Source organism: Malaclemys terrapin, chromosome 10 (genome assembly GCF_027887155.1).
Source record: "Malaclemys terrapin pileata isolate rMalTer1 chromosome 10, rMalTer1.hap1, whole genome shotgun sequence".
NCBI classification, from domain to species: domain Eukaryota; kingdom Metazoa; phylum Chordata; order Testudines; family Emydidae; genus Malaclemys; species Malaclemys terrapin.
The window spans coordinates 74,497,761-74,511,614 of NC_071514.1; the positions used below are offsets into that span (position 1 = coordinate 74,497,761).

Genomic DNA, 13,854 nt, shown 5'->3' on the forward strand with positions numbered 1-13,854 from the left:
TGGGTTCAGATAATTCATAATTGGTTGGGATGTCACACTTTGTACTTGGAATGTGCGATGACCAAATAAATGTGTTAGCAGCACCTTTTATAATTACTCAATAAACCACAGTGGCTGCTGCACTCATTATATCCTATCAGGCAAATCCATATTTGAGTTTTTAAAAAAAAGAATTTTGACCTTAGAATTTGCAGTTAAGCATGGGGCCCAGAGGTTAATGAAGAGTGATTCTGATCTCACTCATGCTGGTGCAACTCCGTTGACTTCAGCAGAGTAACTACTGAATTGCACTGATATAAACGAGAGCAAAATACAAGAAATACCATTAACTTCATGTAATATTTACCGGAAGCCTCTGGCAGGGAGAAATGGATTTTGCTTAATGAATAAATATAGCATGAAGCCTTGAGTCTCTTATCCTCAGGGATACAATAATTTGGAAGACATTTTTTCAGATCAAAAGTGTTATATTGTCACATATAAAAGATCAATTTAGGCTGCCCGATATTTAATTAAAGAAACGTAATTCTGTGCAGTGGATTTTGCAGTCCAACGCCCCTGGAGTCATTCTATCTTTTAAATTCAAGAGAGAAGAGATCGTGGGAAAGACACAATCAAAACCATTTTTTATTTTTTTAGATATAAAGGAAAATGAAAGGAATCTATGAAAATCAAATCCAAAAATAACATTTTCCACTAATCATATTTTATGAAAGGCATCTGCTCACTTACAAGGGAGCAAGATATCTGACTGACTTTGCTAGGACGAGGGTGGTAAAGGTAGATGCTAAGTGGGATGCACACAAGAATTCTGAAGCTCCCAAACTCTTACATTAATGTCCCTACAATCATAATTTGCTCACCTTGACACTTCTGTGATGTATCCGTGACGGCTGGCATTTCACGCTGCTGGTGTTGCAACAGCCAGTACAACGTTTCACCTCCACGCACGGTGGCCATATCAGGAAATTAGCAGACGTGGGATCGATCTGACTCCGAGGTATCTCATATATAACAGTTCTTGTTTTGCAGACGGCAGGAATGGCTTCCTCTGCAAACAGAAGAACCCAAACTTCCAGGTGAACAGCTGTTCTCGCTTTAGAGCACACATGCTTACACTACTACATGCTTAAGAGCGTGATTCCCACCCAGGCTTTTGCGACAGGTGCTCTATGCTCCTATTGCTGACATTAACGATAAGCCTTTGTGCTGGGCTTGGATAAGCTGTTACTGCTTGCCTCCTGTTCAATTGTGCATGCTACCCCAGAGTGAAGCCTGAGTTGCTCCAAACACCCAGATCACGAGATGAGGGCTTTCCACCGCTCAAGTTCCAATTCAGCTCAGAGCGTGGACAAATAAATGGGAGGCACAGACTGTCTGAAAGGTGACAGCAGGCAAGGACACCGTCTGAAACTCTCACTGTTGTACTAGTTCCTGATAAGTAGCTGGATAGGGACTGGTCCTGAACCCCAGAATTCAGTGGAAGCTTTGCTGTTTTCCAGGATAAGGGCCATAATGTGCATCTATGTATATTTCACACATACAAAGCACATTTAATAAACTGCACACAATCTGCTTCTGTAATTTCTACACCATGCACCATCCCTTTGTTCATGACAAAACCTTCTCCAACTTTCAGTTCTGAAGTGGTCTTAACACCAAGCTGTCATACAAATGACAGCACTCCTTATTTCTGAATGAAGCTGGGGAAATTATGCATGGCTTGATTTTTTTAACAAGGCGAAACCATGAGAATAGCATAACCAAAGTGACTATAATACTATGTTCAGCTGAGCAAATTATTTTACCAGGTCTCAATCTACAGCAACTTCCTGGTGCTGAAAGACCAGTTTACAAGCAAAGGTTTCAGGCTTTTGAGGGTTAGCTGTATAATGTTTGCTGTGCAATAAAGCAATGTTGTGAGATATTGCTAGGTGACAGCTTAGTCACAGTGCATTACGCTGACATATGAACAATCCAAGATCCACAAACCTGAGATCTCTTGCAGCCTGGGATGATAAGAGCTAGGGCTACTGAGGAAGTGACATTCTTGACTCCAGGACCAGATGGGCTGGCAAAGAATGCTTTATCTCTGTTATGGCAGCCCCAACGGGGAAATTTGAATGGTGAGAATTTATTTGAAGGCAGCTTGTTTTTTTGCTGTCCAGTTAGAGAGACTAAGCTGGTGGGGTTTGATAAAGTTGGGATGCTCTTCAATACCCTCAATAGAAGTATAAAGAGAAGAAAATGTGATCTGGTTTGAACCTGTAACTTGAAAGCCTAGGATCACATTTGCTTTGATTTGGTTTGGGAAAAGGTCCGTTTTGATGGGCAAGCCCCCAGAGGAAGCTTAAAAACAACTCTATAGGGTGGAAAGAACGAGGAGTACTTGTGGCACCTCGTTCTTTTTGCTGATACAGACTAACAGGGCTACCACTCTGAAATCTATAGGGTGGGTAAATATCACAGCAGAGGAAGGATGCTTCTCACTCCCTACAATGCTGTTAACTAGGCCAATTAAGGGCCTGATAGTGCAAGATACCGGCAGGGCCGGCTCTACTGTTTTTGCCGCCCCAAGGAGTGCGCCGAATTGCTGCCACAGATGGCAGGGGCAGTCCATGTGCCATTAGGGTGGCACATGCATTTCCGCGGCAGCAGCAATTTGGCGGCAGCTTCTGTCTTCAGCCGGAAGACAGAAGCCGCTGCCGAATTGCCACCGCGGGCAGCTGAACATAGAAGCTGCCGCCGAATTGCAGCCGCCATGGAAAAGCATGTGCTGCCCTAACGGCACATGGACTGCCCCCTCCCTTGTCCGCGGCGGCAGTTCGGCACGCTACCTGGGGCGGCAAAAGCACACGGACTGACGCCCCTTGCAGATTGCCGCCCCAAGCACCTGCTTGGAATGCTGGTGCCTGGAGCCGGCCCTGGATACCGGGCAGCTCCTGCAAAATGCTAAGAGCGCCATTCCCGTTGACTTTAAATGGGAAGCATTCAGCACATTACAGAATAAGGCGCCAAATGTAGCAGGTGGTTTCAGAAGCATTGTCCTCTAGAGGGGTTCAGTGTGATAAGTGTGCAGTTGCCAATTCACACAGCAAATCCATGCTGACAGTGTGCTCTGCTATATGTTTCATGGGCTCTTAGCCTAAAGTTAAAATATACTGATTAGGAATTACCCACAGCATATAAGAATATGCATGTTTTCCAAAGAGAAGTTAAATAGTAAATCAGTAAGTTCTAATCACTTGTAACAAGTGTAGTTGCATAAAAATGCCATTTTGAAGTCAATTAACATCTATTTCATTTTATATCCAGGCTTTTGTTTGAAACCATCATTTAATACTTATTAGCAAAATGCCTTGTAAACATGCCTGGTCCCTTGTGTAATATGGGAATTAATGTCATAGCACTTCAGTCTTGCTCTCAATTTTTGGATAAACTGGTTTGGAATTAAAGAGTCAAGCTGTTTCCTTTTCTAGAGCTTCTGTCCTGAAAACTCTACCAACTGTTGATGTTTTTTTAAAAAAGCACATTGCAGTAGTTGTTCCCCACACTACGAATTATACATTGAATATCGCCACATTTTCTAACTAAGGTCTCCCTTTTAACATGCTGCAACAAGAAAGTGAATGTAAAGAATTTATTCATGCTTGTCTCTTGTGGATAGATTACCCAGCAGAAGGTGACTGATGCAACAACTGACTTTGGAAAAGTGACATACTCAAAGGAAAAGACCATTTTACTTTCTACTTTTTATTTTGCACAATGAAGTGTCTTGCATGACTAATCAAAGGAGCCCCCCACGATTTTGTTCTTTAAGCACAAATAGCTTGTTGTTTCTTACCGATGCTTCTTTTTCTGCGAATGGGTACAGGGTGATTTTCTTGGACATGTTTAGCAGAATGAACACTATGAGATCTCAAGTTTGTTTCTGAAACATCGTCATATCCTAAAGTAGAAAACACAATATCAGACCTTTACTGTGTCATAAGCACGACAGTCACTTTAATTCTGCACTATTAATGGATAAGAATATGCGTCAGCCATACAAACAGGATCAAACCCTGCCTTAACATACAATCCTGTGAGACTCCTGCCAATAAAACAGCAGGGGCATAAGGGCAGAATTGAATGCAGAATTTCTCACACAAACAATGCATTTTTAACTCTTTAATATTTGTTTTATGGAAAAATATAGAAACTCTCTGTGTTGTATGATACGGGGCAATTCTGTTTTAATTCCGTTGCATTTTTTCCTGTGAACGGCATAATTAACTTTCTAATTGAATCTAGGTGTAGAAATCAGAATAACAATATTTCATGCTGCTAATACACAGATTGAAGTTCTCTTATAAGAAGTTCCAAGAGTTCTGGCGGTGCGAGTCTACACAATACAAAATATGGTGGTGTAGTAATAATGCTGTTCCTATAAACTTTCTCTTGTCTGGCTAACTCAAGGACAAGCAATAACTAGTTTGGGTTTCCTTTTGGTCTCTCTGTTGCAGAACAAATCCCTTGTGAAGTATCCTAACCTTTGGAGGGGCATCTGAAGCTACTGCAGACTCTGGGATTGCATCCAGGCTTGTCTCGTTCCCTAAATAAGCCTACCACATGGGTTAAAGGGCCATGAGAAAGAGCAAAGATGGAAAACTTGGCATTTCATTTATCATATACAACAACAAAACGACCGCTCCACTATTTGGTTTTGTGAAGTGAAGCAGTCCAGGTCGTGTCACATGCAGTGGGTTTCTGAAGGCTATGAGCACATACTTACTGCATTGCTGGTACAAACAAAATGCAGACTGAAATGTAACTAAATTCCAACACATCTCGTATGTGTGGTAAGCTGCCTATTGGAATGCCCTCTGTGACATAATGGGATATTTTATAGGTTTCACCGATGCCTTCAAGGAGAACTGTAATATGCATAAAAAATGCAAGTGGGTGGCGTACAAAAAATCAATTATACTCTCTGCTTGCTAACAGCATGTAATGGTCTCCTGTTTTCTGTAGCTTTGCACGCCTTCTAAACTCTGCAGTCCTTTCTGCTTCCAGTACATTTATATGCATATTTCATAATGTATCCACACTGTAGTGGAACCTGTTTTACACTCAGCTATGTTAACAGTATGGATCACACATGGCTGCTCTATAAATAAACCGACTCCTTCCCCTCCCCACCCCGCACCCCCACATACAAGGAATCACATCCAACAGAGCGTGCGGCTGTGAAATAATTACATGCCTCGGGTGCATAGTGAGACATAAAGACAGAGGCCAGGTGCCTTCAGCACCCTTAGAAGGAATCACATGCCCTCAAGTGTGTAATTCCTCTTTTCTTATAAGTGGAAAAAAGCAGACTAAGTAGGCTATGCAATTGTAGCCTCCAGCAAACACTTCCACTCCTCTGTTGGCAAATCCTGCCCATTTCCTAAGACACTGGGACTGATCCTGTGTAAATCAGCATAGCTCCTTTGAACCCCATCTATCTAGGTACATATGTGGCCTTCATCACAGGAGTATCTGAACACCTTGTGGTCACTAATGGCTTGTAGCCTCACAACACCCTTGTAGGGTAAGGAAATATTGCTCCCATTTTACAGATAGGAAACTGAGGCCTGGGGTGGATTAAGTGACATATCCAAGATCACCTAGGATATGTCACTTAATCCACCCTGTACCTCAGTTTCCTATCTGTAAAATAATAGGAAGTAGGTAGCTGAGCTGGGAACTGAACCCAGGTTTGCCAAGTCCTACCCCAGTGCCACTAGGCCATCCTTCCACTTTTAGCAGAGCGAAGCGATGTTGATTTACACTAGCTGAGCATCTGGCCTGTCATTTTTACTCAATGGGGTCTGCGAGTACTCACCACCTCATAGGACCAAACCCTTAATGATTTCCCATATGCTGGGAGCTCATTAAGCGCTGGCTACATCTCTCTCTTTGATGCAATAAATTATAGTTCAAAAGCAGGGCGACCATATGTCCCGTTCTGGCCGGGACAGTCCCTTTTTTATACCCTCTCCCAGCCATCCCAACTTTTTTGGCAAAACTGTGCATTTATCCCATTGACTCTTGCCAACTGATCATCAGTTGGCAACAACAAACTCGACAAATGCACAGTTTTGCAAAAAAAAAGTGGGGTGCGACCCTTAGCAGGGTGTGGAAGTACATGTGGGGGTGGGGGGAGTGGCAACACCAGTCCTGCGCTGAAGGGAGGGCTAAGGAGAGCGGCTTGGGGGGGGACTTGAGCTGGCCCTTGGTGGGAGGGGACCTCAGGCCAGTCCTGGGTGGGCGGGAGAGGGCCTCAGGTGGCCCCAGGGAGGGGGGACCTCAGGCTGGCCCTGCGAGTGGGTGGGCAGCGGGGCGGGCTCAGGCCGGCATGTGGGGTGTCCCGTTTTCTGTTTGGGGAAATATGGTCACCCTATTCAAAAGCAAGCTGCATTAATTCTGCTTAGCACAAGCGCCTGACTTGCACAGGGCGCGAAGTTATTCTGCTTACCTGCAAACAGTGTTTAAAAAGTAAAGACTATCTGTAAAACTGATACTCCTGAACCTAGCCTGCTGCTGGTAGCAGCCATCTTGCTGAAAAAAGAAATGAATTGTGATGCCAGCAGGAGAGCAGCCCTGAGTGCCAGATTCCAATCCTCTGTCCCTTATTAGGCAAAGCTCCTATTTAGCATAACTCAGTCATACTATATTGCTTTATGAATCGGGTAAGATCCAGGAAGTAATCTCATCAACTAACCACTATGTTAAACCCCGTGTTTATGGGACCACAGTTGCACAACTCAGAATTCCATTTAGCCTTATTCTACCACCAGTTTATAAGCAAAATGACATGTTGGATGTGCTTATTATAAGATAACTTGTAAGGCGCTGAAGGCCCTTGGCTTATATTGTACCTTGATGTATCACTATAAAATGCAATTAGTTCACAACCATATGCCCAGCTGGGTGCAATTCCTGAGAGCAAAAAGAGTAGAGCTACCCTACTGCTAACACAGCTGACTGTAAAACAAGGTCCACTGACATCTAAATGCATTATGAAACATGCATACAAAATGCTTTTTTTTCACTCAGTCGTTGGTGTCTTTTTATAAGCAGAGTTGTGGCGCATGTGGTTATTGTAAGAACTGTGCTAAAGTGCTGAAAGCAGTTGGCCTATATTATATCTCTCTTGGCATCTGGGCCCACAAAGGTATTTAGGCTCCTAACTTCCACTAAAATCAATGAAAGAAGAGGAATTTTTACCATTTTAATAGTTAGAGCAATGCTGTTTCAGCAATCCAGAATAGAACTCTCCTGTTGACTGTTGAAGCCTGGAAATAAACTCGCGATTTGGCAACAGGGCTCCTGAACGAATGGTGTCAGAAATTACGTCAATTTTCCCACAAGATAGATGTGATCAAGAGAATGAAGCTGCAGGGGACCAAGTGCCTCAGAAATGCAGAGTTTCCTGAACTCCCTATTAAGTCACTGAGAGCAGTGGGTGCTAAGCACCTTGCAGGATCAGGTCCTGAGAGCAGAGTTGAGAAATGTGACTATATAGGAAAAAGTATGATTCCCAATTTATAAATGTTGCAAAGTACTGGTCACTAAGTCAACTTTGAGGATGCTGTGCTGAGCAAGATGAATGCCACTCTCTTTTAAGATGGGGTAGTTCATTTAATAAAACAAATGTTGTCATGGCAGCTGATCAAGTAATTTCTCTTTAATCTTTTATGCACTGATGCACTGACAACATTTTGATGATGGGTAGAAAAAAATCTAGCAATTAGCTCTGGTCAGTCCCTTAATGTAGTTGAAATTGTTCTTTTTTGTTAGATTGGCATTTTTCCACTATGTCAAGGAGGAGCTAATACATAAATCTCAGTGTTCCTATGACACTCTGCCAATAATGTGATTACTGTACTCTCTAAATAAGTATGTGAAAAGTGCCCTAAAACTAAAGCAACTGTCATATAAATATTTATATATCTGTATAGTATCCTCGTTTTCACATGTAATTTTTGTGCATAAGGTACAGTCCCAAATGGTGTGCTTACTTGTATTCTGCTAAATAACTATCATCTCAATGTGTGTACAAAAAATGGAAGCCCAAGATTCCTGGTATCATCATCAGCTTATGAAATTCTCATTGTCTCTCTTTCAAGAATTCAATACAATGTACAATAACAAATACAATCTCTCTTACAAATCAGTCCTACTCCCAAAAGCCCAAGGCAAAATCAGACGGTTTGATCATATTTCTATCCGGTGTAAAATATGCCCTTGTGACATCCAAACTCAGAGATTGTCTAAGTTTTAAACTTTGATCTACTAAAAGAAATTAAAATAGCAACACGTAGTATGCATTTTTCTGTACAGAGTTGTAATTTAGTATCTAAAAAGAATAACATTATAGTATTTAAGCTTTCCAGAGCCACATTCCCTACATCATGTCTGGGGGCAGAGGGCGGGGGGGGGGGGGGGGAGAAGAGAGCAAAATACAGACACATATCTCAAAAGCTTGCCTCCTTCACTGTTTCCAGCTGGCCTAATAGAAGATAATATCTGCATTCTTGTCCATTTTTAAACTGGGGTTTGGTCCAAAGACCACTAAAGTCAACAAGAGATTTTAATGAATTAGACTCTTTGTGATTTAATGAACTAATATAATAGCAATTTTTCTGTATGTGTGTTATTTTATAATACACCATTAGAATTTAGCATTGTAGTAGCACTAGAATTTCCTGGTTAATGCTCCATCATCCACTAGTACAGGGAAACTATTGTTCCCTCTGTGGGAGATTCTCATCTCAGTCCAAGCAGTGATGAGGCAGGAGGCAAATCTAATAGATGATGAAATGAACTCTACCACCCACAGGAAAGAAGGGAGAGGGTAGTGTGTGAATGGTAAGAACTGCTAGCCAAAGAGATTTTGCAGGCAGAGTAAATGAAATGCCTCTATATTGGTGATTTATTCTCTTAGCTATTAGTAGTAAGTTGTGGACCTTGAATGCTAGAGAAATGTACTTGCTGGGATCATGCATGCTTTATATTTTAAGTAGCCAGGGTTTGATTCTGTTCTCAGTGGAACTCAATGGATTTACATCCGTGTAACTTTCATAGGGACCTGTTTCTAGGATCCTTACTGAGACAAAACTCCTATTGCCTCCAATGGTAGTTTTCTTAGACTAGGGAGTGCAGGATCAGGCCATAAGAGTATAACAACATAAGAATGGCCATACTGGGTCAGACCAAAGGTCCATCTAGCCCAGTATCCTGTCTTCCAACAGTGACCAATGCCAGGTGTGCCAAAGGGAATGAACAGAACAGGTAATCATCAAGTAATCCATCCCGTCGCCCATTCCCAGCTTCTGGCAAACAAGGAAGAATTTGGCCCAGATTTTCTTTATTGAAAACATTGATAAGCACTATGTTGGATAATGTTTTCCTTTAAGTAATATGCCAGATGGTGTGGGGGTGTGGTTTCTAATTTTATGAAGGGGTTATCAGTCATCCTTGCAGTGCAATATCAAGTCAAAATCTGTCAGAATGCAAGGAAGAGCTGCCCACTCTGACTTACAAGACTTACTTGTGAAAAACATATACTGTGTTTGTTTTACAGTGTGAGAGAGAAAGTGATCTCTCTCTCATCAAATTTCCACTGACTCTGCCCCTTACTGAGCTATAGGTTTCTTAGAGAAGTCAGACATTTACTGCATGAAAGCCTGATTCTGCAAACCTTTGCCCAGGAGAGCAATTCTTACTCACTTGAGAAGATCTATTGAGTTTAATAGAGCTAGTCACTTGAGACAGGATTTGCAAGGTTATGCACTAAAATGAGGGAGAAAGTAATGATTGGATGGGTTATGTGGAGTTTTGTTTTGGGTTTTTTTGTGAAATCCATAATTTAACAGAGTAAATGCTGCTAAAACACCAACATAACTGCTGCATCGATCTTAACTGAACCAACCCTTTTAAAATGCAGTTATTATTCTAAGTAACAAATACATTAAACCTAAAGAAAAAGTATTGAGTGAAATATTATCTTGGCAGTGCTAACCATCAGACATCTGACTTTCTAGCCCATGCTAACCTCACGTACAATAAACATGCCCAATCCTGGAATCCTTTATCTCCAAACTATGCCCACTGAATTCAATTTTAATTGATTTTGTATAGCTATAATAATACTTGGGGTCTAAGGATTACTCATTCAAGTAAAGACTTCAGTATTGGGCCCAGTGATGTGTTTAAGCATAAACTAAGATTGTAAATGACTATCTACCTCCATCAAGGCCCAGTCCTGAAACCATTAGTCTGAATAGAGTTTAATGCTTGGATAAAGACTACTCACATAAGTAAAAATAAAGGTGCAGGACTGGATCCTTAATAGGGATTTTTATAAATTCATGCCCTAAATATTAATGTTTCATGTTCAGATATTAAAATATTTATATTTCCTGTTTCTCTGGTGCTTTCTGATGGATGCTTTGCAGTAAAACAGCAAAATGAAATAACACACTTATGGTTAACTTCTTAATTTTTCAGTACTGTTTCTGCTTGATATTTGCAATTAGGTAAGTAATTATAGCCTGGAATAAGTTCCTCTGATCTGCTCCATTCACTGACATATTTTAAAATAATATAGTCTTGTATCTACCAAATATTGACTCAAAGGCACAGGAAATAAAAAAAAATTGTTCAAATTCCCAAGTGCTCAGGCATCTCCCACAGGAGCTAAAATATTCACTGACTCCAATGGGATAAGGATTAGGTCCTTATGCACTTGAATGGCATAACACACAATTTTATGTGGGGACATATGGATTCCTTATTTTGTCCCTATTGTGAAAGCTTCTTTAATCCCAATGACATAAATACTAGCAGAGCAGAACTTCTGTCTCTAAAAATTTCAGCCCAATCCAAAATCAAGCTGGCTAAGAGGGTTTTTGAAGAAAGAATGTTTTTAAAGGTATTAGTAATAAGCCATTATAGCAAAGCAGGGTGAATGAGATGAGTATTTGAAACTTCAGTTTAATGGGACACCAGTTACCACTCAGCATCATGAAAAAGGAAAGCCGTGTCTGTAAACTATGTTTCTGGTACATTTCTGTTCACTATTACTTCACTTTAAAAAAAAAAAGACAATTACGTTAACATTTAAAAAGATGTTGCCACATTGAATGAAGGGGATTGAGCCTAGTCTATATTTTACCAGAATGCATCCCTATGCATGCATATGGTTTAAATGGAGATCTTCTGATACCAATGCAAGCAACAGCTCATTGACTTTTTGTTTGTGCTTTTAGAAAGGTAGAGGTTTACCCTTGGTTCGTGGAGGATGCATCTGTTTGTTTTATTCTTTCACAAACTAACTGAAGAAACCACCAACAGCTAAGTGTATCAACTGAAATGTAACGATTCTGACTCAATAATGCAATGATTCTGAGATTTGATTCAATACTGCAATGATTTGTTCCAGAGTAGAACATTAGTGAATTGTACAGTCTCACAAGCCTAATGGTGCAGAAAATAACCTCCTGCTATTCTCTTCTGAATGAGTGTCTGTAAGCTCCATAGGAAGGTTCCTGTTTAAAATCAGTATGGACAGTTTATTTTCCTTTCAATAAGCCCCAGATCTTGGAGAGACATTACTTCATTCATAAATATTGTTGCAAATATTTTAAATGACTCTCACACAGTAGTTTAAAGATAACGGTGCAGTGGAATAACAACAATAAATATTATGGAAATTCTTTTTTGCTGATAAAGAGGTCTGACAGTACAAAGGTCACCAAATCAATATTATACCGAGAAATATGTGCACCAAGTTTATTTGGTGTCTGCTCACTTTTTGATGGTTTCATTTTTAAATGCAAAATAAGCCTGTTTTGGAAATAGATCCTTGCCTGGGGTAACTGTTCTTGGACTTTTCTAAGAACCCTGCTGGGATTGAGGAGAAACGCCTGAGTCCTCATCATCCTCTGGTTTCCCTGCTTTGGATTCTGATCTTTGGGCTAGGTCTGTCGGCCCACCCAGCGCTGGAAACAAGTGAATGGAATATTCAGAAACCGTCTCTTTAAAGCCATCCCCATAAACAGACACGTGTTGATCTGTGGGCCCAGGTGCCACCCCTCTGAACAGTGGAATAAAAAGGGAAGGAAGGAAAGAGAATAATTTACCTACGGAATCAATCTCCAGGAGGCGCTGCAAATCGCGGATGCTGTGGATTTCGCTGTGAGCCAGTCTCTCGATTAGCTCCTGGGGGATTTCAGCTTCCTTCAAACAGACAAAACACCGAATCATTGCTTCCCCCGCCTGCTCCAGGATCACCTCCGAGTACATCAGCACTGCAGGCTGTGTGCCAACAGACACCCCTGAAAGCTCTGAGCTCATTCTACCCTGCTCCCCACTACGCAAGTGGAATGGGGTTTTGCGCGTGAAATTCTATGAAACAGGCAGGCTCCTTGCTTAACATTTTCAAGTAACTCATTTTAGGCATCGCCTTGCGTTGGAGGGTTTTGCTGGACGTGTTTCGATTAGACATTTAAAATCTCCCCTCCACAGTGTTTGGTTTGCGTTCGCCGCCCCTTGATAGCCCCGCGGTTGTGCATAGGCCGGGGGAGAGAGAGGGTGACTAGAGGTGTTTATGATTTCATAGAGCTATCACCAGCAGAAGAGATCAAGTTGAAATGCGCCACGACTCTGAAACCCAAACCCCTGAGCAATTGTTTAACACTTTCATCTTTGATCTGGTTTAAAGTTTCTGCCAGGTGGAGAGATCCTTAAATCTCTCAGAAACTTACAGGAAGGGGATAAAACAAAGTTTTCAAGCTGTTTATAAGCTCGCCCCAACCCAGGGCGTCAGCACCTTTCTCTAACGTCTGTCGGGAAGCAGAGAGAAATCATGTATCCTAGACCGAAGGCGAGCCTACAAGTACCCACGCTGTAGGTATAAACGAAAATGAAACTTACAATAATAATAATAACCCCCCAGGCACGATGCTTTGGGGGTGAGCATGTGCCTCGTGCCGCTAGCGAGAGGCAAAGTGGGGTTTCAATTGTCCTACAAATTCCCTCAAATCTTTCCCTACAAATGGCCACCTGTAATAATCCCCAGAGAGATAGAAAATCATGTTTCTCTTAGATCTCGCTCCATAGGAATCTACTGACCACACAGTAGGAATATACAAATAGGTTTAGGTCAGACTAGAACCCACTTTTCCCTGGTTGGACTCCAAATAAATAGGTACAGGAAAAATTATTTTTACATTTTTGGCCGCATAAGAACAACTTCAGCTCTGAAGAGGGGAGAGGAGGTTTTAAATGATTTCGGTCTTAAACACAGATCGTGTGTATATGAACCCAATATAGTAACTGCTCCTCGGTCGTTTTATTAGCGGTTTCATTCTAGTTTCTCGTTAGCAGGAAACTGCGCTATAATCCCTTCTCCTTGCCATGCAACAACAGGTCCGAGCACGGATTTCTTTGCAAATAATCCCAAGGCTGTTGGCGTTCCGATGGGTGTAGAAAACTGTATCAGGGGAGGGCATGTCTTTATTTTTCCCCCAAAAGCATGCAGCCAACAAACAGCCCTGGAGCAAAATGCACGGTCATTCTGTTCACCCATTTGCACGCTACATGGCAACTTGTTTTTGCCTTTGCAAAATTCTAGCAACAGTGGTGAATCGCTTCCACCGGCAGCAAGACTGAGAGATGCCCTGGAGGACACTAACAAACGATCTCCCAGGTTAAAAGAGGCGCTTTCCCCCCCCTCCCAAACGACCTTCTAAACACTCTTTCCAACCCCCCGCCGCGGATGAGCACTAGGCATTAACAATGCAAAAAGCCAGTCTCACCTAC

The 13,854-nt window shown here is 41.7% G+C and overlaps 1 protein-coding gene across 4 annotated transcripts in view; it reads right to left on the reverse strand.

The window, feature by feature from the left end:
* Positions 1-13,854, reverse strand: part of PDGFA (platelet derived growth factor subunit A) — a 35,253-nt gene that overhangs the window by 20,868 nt on the left and 531 nt on the right. For all 4 annotated transcript variants that reach the window (XR_008446396.1, XR_008446395.1, XM_054041071.1 and 1 more), the window contains exons 2-4: positions 12,174-12,270; positions 3,845-3,949; positions 864-1,051 (exon numbers count right to left, since the gene is read on the reverse strand). Coding sequence is in view for 2 of the 4 variants with exons in the window: in XM_054041071.1 (XP_053897046.1) it covers positions 864-1,051; positions 3,845-3,949; positions 12,174-12,270 (390 nt within the window). In the remaining 2 variants the exon portion in view is untranslated. The remainder of the gene's footprint in view (positions 1-863; positions 1,052-3,844; positions 3,950-12,173; positions 12,271-13,854) is intronic.